Source organism: Pongo pygmaeus, chromosome 3, assembly GCF_028885625.2.
Source record: "Pongo pygmaeus isolate AG05252 chromosome 3, NHGRI_mPonPyg2-v2.0_pri, whole genome shotgun sequence".
Lineage (NCBI taxonomy): Eukaryota > Metazoa > Chordata > Mammalia > Primates > Hominidae > Pongo > Pongo pygmaeus.
Genome location: NC_072376.2, coordinates 171,934,444 through 171,952,578, shown reverse-complemented (window position 1 = coordinate 171,952,578; position 18,135 = coordinate 171,934,444). Strand labels below are relative to the sequence as shown.

General features: G+C 44.0%; 1 protein-coding gene across 9 annotated transcripts in view; it reads right to left on the bottom strand.

Moving 5' to 3' along the window:
- The window catches only part of FNIP2 (folliculin interacting protein 2), a 137,964-nt gene that overhangs the window by 26,230 nt on the left and 93,599 nt on the right, over positions 1 to 18,135 (bottom strand). For all 9 annotated transcript variants that reach the window (XM_054484851.2, XM_063664245.1, XM_054484847.2 and 6 more), the window contains 2 exons: positions 11,438 to 12,764; positions 10,395 to 10,551 (listed from right to left, as the gene is read on the bottom strand). In XM_054484851.2, the coding sequence (XP_054340826.1) occupies positions 10,395 to 10,551; positions 11,438 to 12,764 (1,484 nt within the window). The remainder of the gene's footprint in view (positions 1 to 10,394; positions 10,552 to 11,437; positions 12,765 to 18,135) is intronic.

Below are 18,135 nucleotides of genomic sequence, written 5' to 3'. Positions count from 1 at the left end.
TACTTGCTCTTTGATATTTTTTAAGTCTTTTTGTCTCAGAGCTCAAAAAGATATTTCTTAAGTAGCCTCCATTTCAAATTCTAATTATCTGCTCTGTTCTTTAACCTATACCTGGAGTTTTAATTTCAGGGACTATTTTTCAATTTTAGAAGTTGTTTTTCATTCTTACACGAATCTAAATGGTCATTTATCACATTATCCTCTCTTTTTTAAGGTTCCAATTCCTTCTTTTTATCACCGTAAATATTTTAAACATGGCTACTTTAATAGTTATTGCCGATTGGGGGAGTGCTGATTCTCCTGCTTGTATGCGCTTGCTCTCCACTCATGATGATTTCCTGGTTTCCCACATATGTTTGTAATTTCTGAATGTGGGCCTATCTTACTGGAGCTATGTTTCATTTTCCTATATGCGTCTCATGAGCTTGTGGTTGTGGAAGTGTCTAAAGTAGTGTGCTTCCTTCTGCCAGAGTCCTAAAGGTTTCTATGCTCCTGGTTTTATGTTTATTTCTTGGGTAAGGATTCGCAAATCACTCGGGTAGAATAAATCTGGACCTGAAACACACAAATAGCACAGACCGGGGGTTTTGATTTCTCATGGGTGACTTTATTTTCCCTAACCTGTTTCCAGCCTGTTTCTTTGCTGCTTCACTGCTTATGTCTGGTGATTTCTAGTCTCCTTTTCATGGAAGAATAGTTCTTTGAAGCTCCAGGCTTTAGGTAAGGGGCTTGATTTCAGGTCTCAAGCCTTACATGCACACAAGACCACAGTCTCTCATTCTCGGGTGAATCTGAGAACTCAGCACCCAATTCCTAGGACCTGTATCAAGACTGAAATCCTGGAGGACCAGCTCATGCTTACTGCTTTGGTTTAGATTTCCATTTCTCTCTGGCACAAAAGGATTTCCATTTTTTTTTCACGCACAGGAATTATAACAATGGGGCGGCAATGAGGATGGTGATATTTTATCCATCACTATATAGTTTTAGAGGCGAGGCATGCCATCCACACCAGTTTAGTACATGTTGCTGGAATCCTCCCACCTCAGATCTTTTTTTTGGCTGGCGGGGGGGTGAGGGGGGTGGGGGAGGAGACACGTTCTCACTCTTTCACCCAGGCTGGAGTGCAGTGGCTCCATCATAGCTTACTGCAGCCTCGACCTCCAGAGCTCAAATCATTCTCCCACCTCAGCCTCCCGAGTAGCTGGGACCATGGGCACACAGCCACCACACCCCGGCTAATTCTACTTCAGATTTTGACTACTGCTATAAACACAGTACCAAGCACATAAAAGGTACCTGATAAGTATTTTTCAACCGATAAATCTCTCAGGTGTGATTCTCCCCACTCTATCCCAAAAGCATCTCCAGCTTCTCTGCCCCATCAGGTGACACAAGTTATCTCCACCACCTGAAGTGCCACCACTGGAGATTTCTAGTGCATCAAACATATTTTTAACACATGAAAATACCAGAAGGGGTAACAATCACATATGGCCTTGTCATAACTCTAAAAGCATTTGCTTATCAGAAATTTTTCCCTTGGAAACAGGTTTAATGTCAGTCACTAAAGGCTTAAGAGTTGTACTAAGGTAAACAAGAGGAAGAGGAAAATTAATCATTTTTGGACCTTGGGACATTGCTGAGGGATCCTGGTAGGTATACATGAAGACAGTATGAAGACTTAGCGGTAGACGGAAAGAAGAAAGGGTCCAAAGTGTGGCAAGATGGTCTGCAAGGGTGCCAGGAAAATGTCTGATCTTCTGTGTATCTGTGCCTGTGCTCACCAGACTAGGGCCCAAATTCAGCTTGTGGCCTTGAAGATACCGTACATAACTTCTAGAATGGCTGCACTGTCAGGCTGGCCACTTGCTGAGTAAAATTCAGTCGGAAGTTGAGAAGAGGTGCTCAAGGTCAGAAAGGGTATCAGAATCAAGTTGCGTGATGAGATGTGCAACTCCAAAATCAAATAAGAGAGGGTTGGTAGCTTTTTTGCAGAGAATGGCACAGATGTTCAAATATCTTGTAGGTAGTAAAACATTTTGGGAAAAACATCAAAATTAGACATGTGTCTAACTCTGACACGATGCAAGAGACATGAAGCCCAAGAGACCTATAATAAGCTTTTATTTTCCTTTAGGTAACAACAATGAACACACAGAGCTGTAGGCATGTCTAAACATCTTACTCTTCCCCTTTAAGTTTCTTTAAAGAAAGGCCATCTCCCATTTCTCTTTACTTCAGAAGAAAGGGCCACACTAAAAAAACAGACACACATGACTCTAACCCCAGTTTTATGGGGAAGAGTCAACTAACATTAGTGAGCACTTTCTATGTGCCAGGCACCAGGCAAGGTGCTGGGGATATAAGGAAAATACAGTCCCTGCTTTCTGCTTCAAGGCACCTGCAGCCCTAGTAAAGGAACACATCTGGAACAGAACAGGGATATGGGGCCTGGAATGATTTTGAAGAAGAGGCAACATATGAAATGGGTCTTCAAAAACGTAAAAAAGTTTGTTCAATAGTGTCCTAGGCAAAGAAAGCATAACCTGATAGGCAGAGAGGTGTGAGGAAAGGTGGACTATTTAAAGAACGGCAGTGTTACTGGGGCGTAAGAGGAGATACAGGGGTATGTGTGTGTATTTGAAGGACATAAAAGGGGCAATTCCAGCTACGGAGTTTATAGTTTAGTCTCTTAGAAAATAGGAAGCTATTCAAGCAAAAGAGTAAATGATTGTCCCATGCTTTAGAACATCCTCTTGTAGCACTGCACAAGGTGATGGAAGCGGGTAAAGTGGATACAGGGATGCCATTTGGGAAGATCAAAAGGAACTTTAAAAAGACTAGTCACATTGAGATGGCGAGAGAATCACAATGATTTCAGATTAGAGTTGGGGATACCCAGAGATGAGTATTTTTTTTTTAACCACAATCCATGATAAGAAATACATTTTAACATCATGACCTGGCATACATGCGTATATGACATAACCTGGCATGACATGCCATATGCATACAAGTGACATGTGTGCATGTGTGTATAAATACACACACACATAATACAAAGGTTTCACTGATCAGTAAGAAGCCTAATGTGTGATGATTTTAGTTGTATATCTTTAAAAAAACTGGTAATCAAAACCCATTTATAGGTCAAAATATGTAGTTTTAAAAGTGCTCCATAGGCCAGTGGACATAGGTAGTGTTGCACTGAGGGCTGTGGCTATAGAAGACAGTGCTAGAGGCCAGAGGCACTGCCATGTTTATTATCCAAACATGGGGAAAAGAAAACAACGAGAGATGTTCCAAAATAGTGGATTTGTCCTACATAGATGTTTTCTTTGTATCCTACTGATTTTAAGGTTGTTGCTGACCTGAGGTATTTAATGTTATCTGTGTTACTTAAGTAATGATTTACCATTTGAAGGGACTTGCTGTTCTTTTGTAGTCCTACAGGTTGATTGCACTGCATGGACTAATTAGGTATTCATGAGCATATATATATATATATATATCTCACAGCCAGGCTTTTAGCAAAGCTCTTTATCTGTGCTACTGATTCCTGCATGATATTTCTGGAGTCAATCTGTTGCTACGCTTAAAATTAAATGGAAGAGGCTGCTGTATCCAATGGTTACTTCATCTTATAAATTATTCTGTAAAATGCTTGAAGCCCTGGAGCATGGTTGTTTTTTAAAAAACATCAAAATGTAGTGTTAATTTTGGTGTTGATGACCCTGCCCTGCAGAGTTAGAGCTGTCCAGTCTGCTCCTGGGCAAAGCAAAAGTGAATGTTTTTAGCACTCAATGAATGTGTGTACAGGTTCTGTTCAATTAGCCATTGACTAGTTAGGAGAACTTTAAGTACATACGCATATAGCTTTCTTTTCTCTTTTTTTTTTAAGACAAAGAGTCTCGCTCTATTGCTCAGGCTGGAGTGCAGTGGCGTGATCTCAGCTCACTGCAACCTCTCTACCTCCCGAGTTCAAGCAATTCTCCTGCCTCAGCCTCCCAAGTAGCTGGGACTACAGGTACCCGCTGCCACACCTGGCTACTTTTTTTTTTTTTGGTATTTTAGTAGAGACGGGGTTTCACTGTGTTGCCCAGGCTGGTCGCAAACTCCTGAGCTCAGGCAATCAGCCCACCTCGGCCTCCCAAAGTGCTGGGATTACAGGCATGAGCCACCGTGCCTGGCCCATGTATAGCTTTCTTATCTCTGACAGTAATTTTCATTTTTACAAAAATAATGGTTGTCATTCTGCTCTCCCATATTAAAAACATGATATATTGCTGTATCATTTACAAAGCACTTTCACATATATTATTATTATTATTTACTGAGATGAGGTCTTGTTCTGTTGCCCAGGCTGGAGTGCAGTGGCAATGATCATAGCTCACTGAAGCATTGAACATCTGGCTTAAGCAATCCTTCTGCCTCAGTCTCCTGAGTAGCTGGGACTACAGGCATGTGCCACCATGCCTAACTTTTTTTTTTTTTGCTAGAGATGGGATTTTGCTATATTGCCCAGGCTGATCTCAAAGGATCCTCCCACCTCAAAGGATCCTCCCAAAGCTCTGGCATTACAGGGGTGAGCTATCACATCTGGCCCACATTTACTGGGCACTTAACAATGTGCCAGGCACTGCCCCATCTGGGAGATGAGGAGCACCTCTGCCCGGCTGCCCCGTCTGGGAGGTGAGGAGCGCCTCTGCCTGGCTGCCACCCCGTCTGGGAGGAAGTGAGGAGCGCCTCTGCCCGGCCGCCCCATCTGGGAAGTGAGGAGCACTTCTGCCTGGCCGCCCCGTCTGGGAGGTGAGGAGCGCCTCTGCCTGGCCGCCACCCCGTCTGGGAAGTGAGGAGCGCCTCTGCCTGGCCGCCCCGTCTGGGAGGTGAGGAGCGCCTCTGCCCGGCCGCCCCGTCTGGGAAGTGAGGAGCCTCTGCCCGGCCGCCCCGTCTGGGAAGTGAGGAGGGCCTCTGCCCGGCCGCCACCCCGTCTGGGGGGAAGTGAGGAGCGCCTCTACCCGGCCGCCCCATCTGGGAAGTGAGGAGCGCCTCTGCCCGGCCACCCCGTCTGGGAAGTGAGGAGCGCCTCTGACCGGCCACCCCGTCTGGGAAGTGAGGAGCGCCTCTGCCCGGCCACCCCGTCTGGGAAGTGAGGAGCGCCTCTGCCCGGCCACCCCGTCTGGGAAGTGAGGAGCGCCTCTGCCCGGCCACCCCGTCTGGGAAGTGAGGAGCGCCTCTGCCCGGCCGCCCATCGTCTGGGAGGTGAGGAGCGCCTCTGCCCGGCTGCCCGTCTGGGAAGTGAGGAGGACCTCTGCCCGGCTGCCCCGTCTGGGAAGTAAGGAGCGCCTCTGCCCGGCCGCCCCGTCTGGAAAGTGAGGAGCGCCTCTGCCCGGCCGCCCCGTCTGGGAGGTGAGGAGTGCCTCTGCCTGGCTGCCACCCCGTCTGGGAGGAAGTGAGGAGCGCCTCTGCCCAGCCGCCCCATCTGGGAGGTGAGGAGCGCCTCTGCCCAGCCGCCCCGTCTGGGAGGTGAGGAGCGCCTCTACCCGGCCGCCCATCGTCTGGGATGTGAGGAGCGCCTCTGCCCGGCCGCCCCATCTGGGAAGTGAGGAGAGCCTCTGCCCCGCCGCCCCGTCTGGGAGGTGAGGAGCGCCTCTGCCCGGCCGCCCTGTCTGGGAGGAGAAATTCTTCTGCCTTGGGATGCTGTTGATCTATGGCCTTTCCCCTAGCCCCGTGCTCTCTGAAACATGTGCTGTGTCAACTCAGAGTTAAATGGATTAAGGGCGGTGCAAGATGTGCTTTGTTAAACAGATGCTTGAAGGCAGCATGCTCTTTAAGAGTCATCACCACTCCCTAATCTCAAGTACCCAGGGTCACAAACACTGCAGAAGGCCGCAGGGACCTCTGCCTAGGAAAACCAGAGACCTTTGTTCATGTGTTTATCTCCTGACCTTCTCCCCACTATTATCCTATGACCCTGCCATATCCCCTCTCCGAGAAACACCCGAGAATGATCAATAAATACTTAATTAAAAAAAAAAAAAAAGCTAGATGGGGTGAGGTAAGGAAGATGTTGTAACAGATATTGATACTAGTAAGTTATAATAGGGCCAGATATTCAACTTTTTAAAGGCTCTCATTTATTTTGTTTTATGCATCGAGTCTCAATAGTGTTCTGTTTCCCTTCTAGTATTTCATCTTTTGTTGTAAACATTATAAAATTGGGCTTTTTTCAGCTGGTGAAAAATTATCAGAAAGATATCAAAGCTGGCACAATTATTGTACCACTGAGAAAGATGTAGCTAAATGTGGATTATTGTTTATTTGAAATATGCATATCAATACCTTGTTGGGAGAGGGTCAGGGAATTTCATTTACCAAAATGTGAATTTTGAAACAGACTACATTATCTAGTACATATAGTAGGTAGTTGATAAATGTTGAAAAACTGTGTGAAAAATAAAGAGTCTTTTATTTAATGACAAAAAAAACAAAACAAAACAAAACAAAAAAAACAATGTGCCAGGCAATGTGCTAACCACTTGATATGCATTATCTCACAGAATCTTCAGACCAAACCTATGACATAAGTACTGTTCACAGTATAGATAAGAAAATTAAAGAAACTTGCCCAAGGCCACAAAGCCACTAAGGGGTGAACCATGATTCAAACTTAGGTTTGTCTGTCTTCAGAAGTTAACTTCCTAACCACTGAATCATATTTCATCTGTTCCACTAAATACATTTTTCTGGGGCTTAGCAATGCTAGTTTATTTACCTAAGATTATCAACAAACGAGTGGTAATACCAGGACTCAAACTCAAGCCATCAACACTAAGTCAGTGAGATCTTCATCACCTTACACTGCCCCACAATAACCCCAACAGTAACCCCGTCAGCTGTATTCACAGGCCAGACCCAAGAGGAAAAAGGAGAGGGAAAAGGCTACTCAGGAGTCAGAGGCATAGAATGCTGCTGGCGCATACACCCGCTCTCTTTCCATTTAAAGTCAAAAGGAAAACAGAGGAAAGAATGCACAAGATGTGGCAAGAAAAAAACTGAAACCATATTACTTCACACTAATTTAAGGCAGCTGTATAACCTATATGTTAAGAGGCAGAGAGAGTTCAAATGACAGAAAAGAGGTAGTATATGGACTAAACAAGAATACGTGTTTAAATATTTAAAGAACTTCTGAATCTTGATATGCGAAAGTCAGTAATAAAAATGAAAATTGATGAAATAAAGTTACTATATCTTTCTTTCATAAGAGACTAGGATAAGAAAAGTACAAAAAAATTCTCAATATTGGAAGCTTTACAAAGCAATCTCTCAATGAGAGAAAAACTCCAAACTAGCAGTTATAGAAGTGTACATTTAGAGCCAGGTACAGTGGCCTGTGCCTATAATCCGGGCTACTTGGGAGAATGAGGCAGGATCACATGAGCCCAGTTCGAGTCCAGCCTGGGCAATACAGGAAGATCCCATCTCAAACAAAAACAAAAACAAAAACAAAACAACAAAAAAAACCACATTTAATTTACATAAGACAGATTATAAAATCCAAATTGTGCACAGGTCTAGAAAAGAGATCAATAACCGGAATCAATTGCTTTTAAACAGTTAAAAATCCTTCTCTAAAAAGAATTTTGAGTACCAAAGTCTGCTGAAATCTGCCATGAACACTGAAATTAATGTTCAAAAAATAGGTTTTTTCTTTTTTTTTTTTAATGCTATTTTATTTTTGAGATGAAGTCTTGCTATGTTGCCCAAGCTGGTCTTGAACTCCTGAGCTCAAGTGATCCACCCACCTTGGCCTCTCAAACTGCTGGGATTACAGGCGTGAGCCACTGTGCCCAACTTAAAAAATAGGTTTTGAAAGCAAGTTATGATAAAGCAATTTATTACAATTTTCTCTTCTTCAACAAGCTATTATTTCAGCTCTAACTCTGGTCATATACTTGTTTTTGGATCTCTGTTTCTTTTTCTGGCAACATACTCAAGAATTTAAATATTCACTAGGCTTTATGGAGCAGTAAATTCAGTATAATGTTTAAACAAATATTCCTAAAATATTTTTCAACAAATGTTTGTAAATGGATGTTGAAAGTAAGCCTGTTTTGTTTGTTTTTTTTTAAAAAAACCACTGTCATAGACCAGAGCGCCAGTCTGAGAGGCAGTTTAAACAGAACACTACTTCAAAAGCAAAATTCATTATGATGAATGTGTCAAGTGAAATTAGAAATCCACTAATGCTAATTGGATATATTCTGAATGTATTAAACTTCTGAAGATATTTTTATGAACCCTTTGGAATTTCCTATTAACACCCACGCATGGCTGCACTTTGGATGTACCCACAATTTGACACAATATAGGTTATTATGCTTAATAACTTTCGATCTCTCAGGGTGATTGCATAAAGAAATGAGAAAAGCTACAGTGTGAAAACACTCCTTCTAAAAGGAAGGGAAAATGAAACATGAAAAAGCTTGAAGAGTAACGACAAAGTAAACATGGTTGTGTTTTTTCAAATAAAAGAATTATAGAGCCAGAGGGTCACCATGAAAATCTAATACACAAAAATGAGAACTTGCCAGCCTATGGAAACATAAAATATTTCATGAATGGTTCTACAGATAAGTTCAAGAAGGGTTATCAATCAATAGATTGCATTTCCAGAGTGGTCAGTGAGTAAATCCAGGGCATTCAAACAAAGTCCCCAGCTGGTAAAACTGATGTCACTGAGGACAATCCTGTTAGTTCCCCTGTAGTCTCTTGGTACCTCTGTCAGAAGCAGCTCACTGGGCTTCAGGGAAGGAAGGTCCAATAACCAACACCAATATTGTTAGAAATCAAAATGATAGCAGAGCAGAAAAAAAAAACAACAACTCACAGTTTGGCATGTGTGAATATAAACAATAGGAGCGGACAGAAAAGGTGCCTTAATGTTATAGGCAGTTACTAAACACACATAAATACAGCCTGTGAAATTGCCAAAGCATCAGACATCGTTTTGGACAACTTAGAGAGCATTATACAATGAGGGCATTGTTCTTACAGGGGTCACTGATGCGTGGACTCATGAAATGATAAATGACTATATGGTGTTCATAACTATAAAGAGAAATTATGATATTAAATAATTATGATATTTTAGAGACAAAAGCAACTTCATAGCGTCATTCCAGGAGTATCCTGGTGAGGGGTGGCGTGTGACCACAAAGCAGGGGTGGGGTTAGGAACGTTTGGCCACACACGTGTACACTGGGCTGGCTTTCCCCAGCTTCGGACAGCCCTATCCTCATCTCTTAGCTCTCCCCATTAAGGGAGGTTATGATGACATCTGCTTTACTACTGAGTTTTTTTCCCACTTCACATAAATATACTTAGCCTGTTTAGCCTGTGTCTGATGTTTAGTCTTCACAGAGGAGATGCTCAAGGCCAAAGATAACATGCAATGCCTTTTGTTCCACCTCAAAACAAAAATACTTGTTGGCCAAGGAGGTAGGTAACAGGCCAAATTCTGATTTTCTTAATGCGATGAGGACTTTCCCTATTGCACAAGATACAAAATGTTTCTAATACAAAATGTCTATTTTTGCACATCTGCCCAATAACAGCTCAATTAAAAACAGGCCCATCAGATTGACAGTTTCCTTAACTGCTTAGTTCCTGTTGCACTGCAGATAGCAGAAAAGCACTTAATAGCAGCCATGAGGCAATTTTTCAGTAAGACATGTTAGTCTTTATACAGTCATCCTCATGCAGCCATCAAAGTGAACTTAATGACAAATCAGTTAAAATAAATTACTTTTAGGAACTTGTTTAAGCATCAGATAAAAAACAAACCACATGTGACACCTCTTCGGTCCTCACTGTGACGGCATATGATTGTCACCATCTGTGCTGTTTATTCCATTTTCCCAGCCTATCTGCTAACCCACCACCCCCAGAGCAGCTCCTTGCCCTTCTGTGTCCTGTTCTGGGCCCCAGGAGGCTGACCTCTATGCACCACAAGGCTGTGTCTCCATCAGCTGTGCCCCTGCTCTCTGGCTTTCAGCCGGGCTCAGCCAATGAGAGGCACCAGAAAGAGATCAGAGAATGGGAGGAGGGATGGCAGGAAGTCACCCCTCCTCACTGCTCCTGCAGCCAGGCCGCCCCTCGTCCTGGCTCAGGCTCTCCAGGGCTCTGATGTCACGCACCCTTCTCTTACTCTGTCAGGCCCAGGTGTGCTTCTAGCTTCCAGCTGCTGCTAGGCCCCAGGTGCCTCACTAGCCCTAGCTGGTTCCCATAACCCTGCCCACATCTCCATAAACAATCCCTTAACTAGTCTCTCTTCAGTCTAAACACCTGTTGTCAGCAGCCAGAGGCTCCACACTGGGATCACTTACATGGACTGTGTGGACAAGGTCGGCCACCAGGCACTGCTTCAGCTTCTCGTCACTGCCGGTCCCATGAAGCACAAGATCAGGCATGTATGTGGGGCAGTAGCCCGCCAGAAGTGAGCGGCCAAAGTTCCTTACATTCTGGGTGCTGATGCTCTGAGACCTAAAACAACATGTGGCCCATTAAAATGCACAGCTGAAAATGTACTTTTTTCTTTCATTATAATTGGTACAAGCACTCCAATGATACAGGTAAATAAAATAGATTCAGGGTGGTCCATGTCACCAACCCTCAAGTAAGTGGATCACAGGTGGGAGAAAGGGGAGTTTTTTAAAGTGGAAGGCTGGAAGAAAAAAAAAACTATATCCATGGCTAGTTATGAGTTTGTTTTTGTACCTCATATTGGACATCCACCAGTCAGTCTGTGTCAAAATACTGACCAAAGAAAATGTTTCAGGAAGGGCTCTTGCCAAAGCCTGGCTTTAGGAATCTGACCTATCTGCACAGAGTGGTGCCCACGACAGTGCGGAAGAACAGAAGAAATTTCTAATTACTGCTTTCAGTCATCACAGACCAAATAATCAACCTGATGGAGTGTTAAGAAAGAGGTGTTGTTTCCCAACCACCTCACGCTGCTCTGATCGGCAGGAGAGAGGCCACACGGCGAGTGTAATCCACCACCTCTGAAGTAAGGCATCTGCTGCCAGCCACGGACCTTCTCTGCAGCTGACAGAAATTTAAACTCCCTATTCCCTCCCCCATCTCCACCACATCCCTTAGGCTTCCCCAAAGGGTCACAATAGCTGCAAAGACAACCACTGGCCACCTGCCCCAGTGAGCTCCGTGGTGCTAAGCCAGTGACCATCCTTGGAAGAAGGACAGGTGGGAAACCGTTTGTATAGAATTAATAATACTTCTAGTACTTTGTGGAATAAAAGATACTGTCTGTAAAGCAGACAATAGCAGTAGCTAACAACATCACAGGTGTCAGGCCAGGAAAGTGGGATTTGAACCCAGTTCCCTCTACTTCCCAGCCTGCTGGAGTTACCTTGGCAGAGGCAGCTCCACTTCCAAGGACCCTCCAGTCCTGTCACCACCGTGACCCAGATCTAGCATGGCTGAAGCGCAGGCTTCGTCGTCACTGTCTCCCAGGGCGCTATCCGAGCTTTCATTTCGGGGAATGTCTCCTTCAGTCCTGAAGTTGGCCTTCTTGTTGTCATCCCCACAGGGGATATTCGCACCAGCCACGAGGCCAGGGCCCCGCTGGACACACCTGGGGGCAACAGGCTCCAGCAGAGGTCCTTCCGCAGCCTTCACATACAAACCTCTAGCAGCCTCCAGCCTCCTCCCTCCCGTTCCTGCTGCACCGTGGGAGGCTGCTCCCAAGTCAGCACCGTGGCTGAGCTGCCTGGCAGCATCTGCTGCCGTGTCATTTCTGCTGCCTCTGTCCTCTGCAAAACCTTTGTCAGACTCGCCTTCATCCCCCTCTGAAGGCTGATTCTGAGGACAGCAGACATTCTCCTGAAACCCAGGCTTGAAAGGGCTCCTAGAAACCTGCAGGTCCTGAGCCACATCAGCAGCCTCCCTGGCCTCCAAGGAGGGGCCACAGGCCTTCACCCGTTCCTCCATTTTTTTCATGCGGCTTTCAAAGTCAGACTCTGGAGATGCAAAGCTTCCAATCTGGAAAGTGACCTTTTCTAAGGAAGGTTTCTCCCGGAGATGTCTGTCAGGGCAAGGCCAGGCCACTGACCGGTCTGGCAGTCTCGTAGGCATCTCCACTTTCAACAGCTCACAGACAGCTTGCTGGTCCATCTTCATTCCTGCCCCCAAAACTTCACAGCTGGGAAGTCTTGAAGAGCCATCTTGCGGTGCCTCTTTATTTTTCTCATCCCCACAAAATGCATTCTGAGGTTTCCAGGAAGCGTCTGATGCTGGCCCCTGGCACCCTGTGCTGCAAGCCTCAGAACCCTGCTCTGGCCTCCTGTTAGCTTCTTTGTCAGGTTTAAGACCCAGGTCTCTACTGTCAGTGCCCTCTGGGCTCTCAGGAAACCCTGCCGGCCAGGGGTTGTGTCTCTCAGCTGCTGTTGGTGGTAGGATGGGGGGTACAAGAGCGGGCTCATTCCTCACCGTAACGACCACATACTCAGACTCCTCCACCTCTCCTTTCTCCAAGGCTGTTATGATCTTGCTCCCATTTAAAACTTGGTCACCTTCACCATGATTGCCACTCCAGGTCAGCTGGTTCTCTTGTAGCTCAGAGCAACGGAGAAAGTAGGTCAGGACATAAAGTATTCGCTGGACCAAGTCCTTCTGCTTCCCTACCACTACGGTGCGAGTCAGTCTCACTGGAGAGCCTATGGCTCCGTAAAGATCACCTAGAGAGCAAAAGTGGACACAAAGGCAGTGGTCTCTGGGGTTAGCATGTCACAGATATATCAGTCTTTACAAGAGCAAAAAGATAACTTATATTCCCAATCTGGAGTCCCTGCTTCAGACTCATGATTTCTACTTTCTAGTAAGGACCACGTTTTAGTTTTGCCACAGTAAGCGAGTCAGCCTGGACACAGGCTGTGGCCCACCACCCCTGGTGTGTGGGAGTCGTGCTGCTGTGCCCACAGTCCCTCCCAGTGCCTGCTGGGTCTTCCCTGAAGCTCAATGGGTCAGCCAATGAGATGGCCCAAAGAAGGCTAAAGCCAGAGCTCTGAATATGCGACCAGATCTAATACTATATCTTGGAAACTAGAATAGTAAGAATTTGTTGGAAGAATCCCAGGACATTGGGCCTTGGGATAAAATCCAAATTCAGGAATTTCTCGACAGTAGTGCAGTGAATTAATTCAAAATACTTAATGAGGTGGTCTACACAGAATTATCTTAATACGCATACACACACCAAGTAGAATCAGCTTGATTAACAAGAAGAAAATCACTTAGTCATGAATGAGTCTGAAGGTTTTATTTCATTTCGCTTGAAAATTCAACTGGGCCAGGCACAGTGGCTTATGCCTGTAATATCAGCACTTTGGGAGGCTGAGGCAGGCAATCGCCCGAGGTCAAGAGTTTGAGAGCAGCCTGGCCAACATGGCAAAGCCCCGTCTCTACCCAAAATACAAAAATTAGGTGAGCGTGGTGGTGTGCACCTGTAGTCCCAGCTACTCGAGAGGTCGAGGCAGGAGAATTGCTTGAACCTGGAAGCCAGAGGTTGCAGTGAGCCAAGATGGCACCACTGCACTCCAGCCTGGGCGACAGCGTGAGACTCTGTCTCAGAAAAAAAAAGAAAAGAAAATTCAACTGGAAAAAAATATGTCCCATTAGTTATATCCTGACAAGTTGATTAAAAACTGACTAACGTATTGTGAGCTCTACAGTCAGCTTAAGGAGGAGACAATAAGGGCAAATGTGTCATCCAACCACCCAGCAATAAGCTTTTCATCAAAAGTACTTAAGTGCCTATTAAAACTACTGCATTTGATAATTTATTACATTTTATAAGTTACACATTTGATAAGAAGATGGAAAATTATAATAAAGAACCTATGTTTACTAACTGGACAGGCACTGTGTTAAGACCCTAAAGATGTATCTCAGCTGGGTGTGGTGGCTCATGCCTGTAATCCCAGCCCTTCGGGAGGCTGAGGCGGGTGGATCACCTGAGGTCAGGAGTTTGAGACTAGCCTGGCCAACGTGCTGAAACCCTGTCTCTGCCAAAAATACAAACCATTAGCCAGGCATGGTGGCGGGCACCTGTAATCCCAGCTACTAGGAAGGCTGAGGCAGGAGAATAACTTGAACCCGGGTGGCAGAGGTTGCAGCGAGCCGAGGTGTCGCCACTGCACTCCAGCCTGGGCTACAAGAGCAAAACTCCATCTCATAAAAAAAGATGTATCTCATTGTATCTTTGTATAACCAAACTGGAGTTAGAAACCCATTAAAGAATAATCAGAGGGCTGGGCACGGTGGCTCACACCTGTAATCCCAGCACTTTGGGAGGCCAAGGTGGGCGAATCACTTGAGGTCAGGAGTTTGAGACCAGCCTGGCCAACAGGGTGAAACCCCGTCTCTACCCAAAATACAAAAATTAGCCAGGCGTGGTGGCAGACACCTGTAACTCAGCTACTCGGGAGGCTGAGGCAGGAGAATCGCTTGAGCCCGGGAGGCAGAGGTTGCAGTGAGCCGAGATCACGCCACCACACTCCAGCCTGGGCAACAGAGCAAGACTCTGTCTCAAAAAAAAAAGAATAACCAGAATGTTGGAACAAATCAAAAGCTGAAAAGATACTAAATAAAGGAGAACTGATACATGGTAATCAGTACAAATCAGAATGTAGGAAGTTAGAACCCCTCTGAGGAATGCATCTAGAGAGGAGGGAAAGCAGTTATAAGGGCATATACTAGATAAAACTAATTAAAATAGATGAGTATGGAAAAAAAGTTATGAGAACCATCAGAAAGTACCTCCCCCTGGGACCCATTAAGAAATACCTCCTTCTGCGAGTATTCCCTTGTGTACGGTTCCTAAGAACATTCAAATGGCAAGACATAAATAATAATAAACAATCCTCTCTATAAAATGACTAGATTATAGGCTGATAGAGCTTTAACTGAGAGGCCTTGGCAAGTGACTGAGAAATCAGCTTAGAATTCAAGAGAGTAACTCAGAATTGTAGGCTGAAGCTAGGACTTTTGTTTGAGAAAACCTTTCTAAGAGCTCATTACTGTTAACACTTTGATTACATCTGCCTATTGCCGCAGGATATCAACAGTCATTTCAGGAATTCATGAAATATTTTTTGTTAAATCAGTTTCAATATTAATAAAGAAGAAGCATTACTTATCCAAAATCTGGTATAACAAACTACAGGAGAAAGATCACTTAGAATATTATTTTTTAGCAATGCATTTGAGTATTGTATATTTTAATAACTAAGGAATAAATGGAAATGGTAAAACAAGGAAGGTTATTAAAAATACAATTTATAATCATTTAAACTATATAAAATAATGAGTGCAATGTGAGTGGAACCAGTGCTATTACATTATAGCCAAACTTCATAAAATAAAGCATTTTTAAAACAATAGACCCATAATATTAAATATTTACTGGAAGTTCAATTTTTTTTGAGTCTTGGATAATTGAAGCTAATTTTTAGAGTAGATTTGTTTTCATGAATATAATTTTTTAAAATGTAGAAATTGCACAACAATGTGAATGTACTTAACAAGACTGAACTGTACACTTAGAAATGGTTAAGATAATAAACGTTGTTATAAGCTTTTTACCTCAATTAAAAATAAAAATTTAAAGGAGAGGCAAATGGGGAAAACGCAGAAGAAAAAGTGAAGGAGTCAAGAGTGCTTCCAAGTGAAACAGGCCAAAGACAGAGTGCATGGAAGCAGGAAAGCTGCTGGACGAAGTGGAAGCAGGAAAGCTGCTGGACGAAGTGGAAGCAAGGGGAGGTCACAGGAAAGGAGGACACAGAAAGCAACGGTGGCAAACGGGGACACAGAGTGGAGACTCAGGGAGGGAGAGACAGAGAGAGCAGAGGAACAGACAGAAGAAACTAGGAAGAAAGAGGGAAGAATAGAGAGAAGGGAAAGCAGAAAGAAAAAAGATGGGATGTTACAGAGGTGCAAAATGATAGAGAACTGGGGTGAAGCCAAAAGAGGATGGAGAAGGAGAGGAGATAACAGCCAGGAGGGTAAAACATGTAGAGAAAAAGAAAACAAAGAGGGAGGAAGAGGGAGAAGAAAGGGAAGAACTGTTGAGGGGAACAATAGTGAAAAGTTGGAAACTAGAAAGAGGAGAGGAAAGAATGAGGTGGAGAAGCTGAGAGAATTTAGAAGCCCTGTAAAGGAAGCATGGTAAAAGAAAGGGGGTTAGAGAGGTAGGGGACTATATAGACAGAAACAAAAATAAACCAGGAGAAGCTGAGAGAGAACAAAAATAAGGAGATGAGAAGAGAGTTTAGTACCTTAAAGGCACACTTATTCCTGATCACATTCTAATAATGTCTATGTTGTAGAATTCCCCTTTCAACAGTGTTTCCTTATACCCTACACAGTTTAACTTATTGCATCTTTATTATCATTATTTCAAATGTTTTCTAATTTCTTTTGTGCAATTTGTTTGGCTTGTGGGTTATTTAAATGTGGTTGTCAGCTGGGTATGGTGGCTGACACCTGTAATCCCAGCATTTTGGGAGGCAGAGGCAGTTGGATTGCTTGAGCCCAGTTCAAGACCAGCGACCAGCCTGCAAAACATGGTGAAACTCTGCCTTTACAAAAAATGCAAAAATTAGCTGGGCATGGTGGCGCACACCTGTAGTCCCGGCCACCAGGGAGGCTGAGGTGGGAGGATCACTTGAGCCTGGGTGGTTGGGGCTGTGGTGAGCCTTGATTGTACCACTGCACTCCAGCCTGGGTGACAGCGTGAGACTCTGTCTCAAAAACGACAACAACAAAAATACATGGTTTGATTTCTGAGAAAGTGAGAATTAAAAAAAAATTGATTTGTAGTCTAATTCCACTGCATTTTGAAAAATACAGTGTAAACTTCTGAGAAAAAAATTTCACACATTTTAACTTATATTAAATCAGTGGTCCAAATCTCTTTTGGGTAGAAAAGCTCCTTTTCATTTCCACAAACCCTTAAGATCATTAGGTCAAAAAGAGACCTATGTGGAACTACTTCAGTCAGTGGTGTAGACAGTGGCATTCAAACTTTGTATACCTATGCCAAGAAAGAAATACATTTTATACTGCAACCTCAATGCACCTTTTGAAACAGACATTTTACAAAACATACATGTAAATCACTGATATTTTCTATTCTATTATACCAATTAAATGCTTTTTAATTAAACCCACTAAATTGCTTCCGCAGCCCACTAATGGGTGGCGATCACATTGTACACAGGGAAGTGGCTGGGCAGAAGCAAGGATCACCGAGCTCCTGAGCAGCAGGCCCGTGAAAGTGGCATCTAGCTTCCCTCCCTCTTCCCTGGTAGTGCTGAGCAGCCATGGAGGGGGAACACACAGTGGCACCTGTCCTGGAAAGCTCTCAGAGAAGTCTTTAGAATGATTCCAGATAGTCTTCTCTATACTTAGGAACCTGGATTGAAATTATATCTGCATCATTGTGTATTCCCAGCAGTTTCTATTTTCATGTTTACTGTGACTTGCTAAATACTGAATGAAAACAATAAAATGTGAAGCAAGTGCTTCTACCTGTCAAATTATTGAAGGCCCCCCGACTTCTTTGTAATAATGGAAACTTGGCCATCACTTACACTTGGCTTTACAAAGCTATCACAGGCCTTTGCCGACCAGAAGCTATCACAGGCCTTCGCCGACCAGGGCCTCGTCCCCTCCTCACACTCCTCTTGTCAAAAGCCAGACCCCTGATTGATTGTTTGGGGGAAGGGAGGACTGAAGACTTTCAACAATACATGATCTCCCCTGAAAGATGAGGATTGTGAACCCAAAGGAAAAAACTATTCCTTGTTATGCTGAACATAGGGAATTAATGGCTCTCAGTTATGTTTCAAATAAGAAGTACACCTAATTATAAATACATTTTTCTAACTAAATGCACACTACTTAATTAGCATTGTTTTAAAATGGGTGACCCAGCAGCATGGAATACAATGTTTCCTTAATATTCAGCCCCCTTTCCTTCTCCACTTAATGAGACTATGTTTTTTTCAAGACTATTATTGTTCCATAACAAAAACAACCATGTTCCAT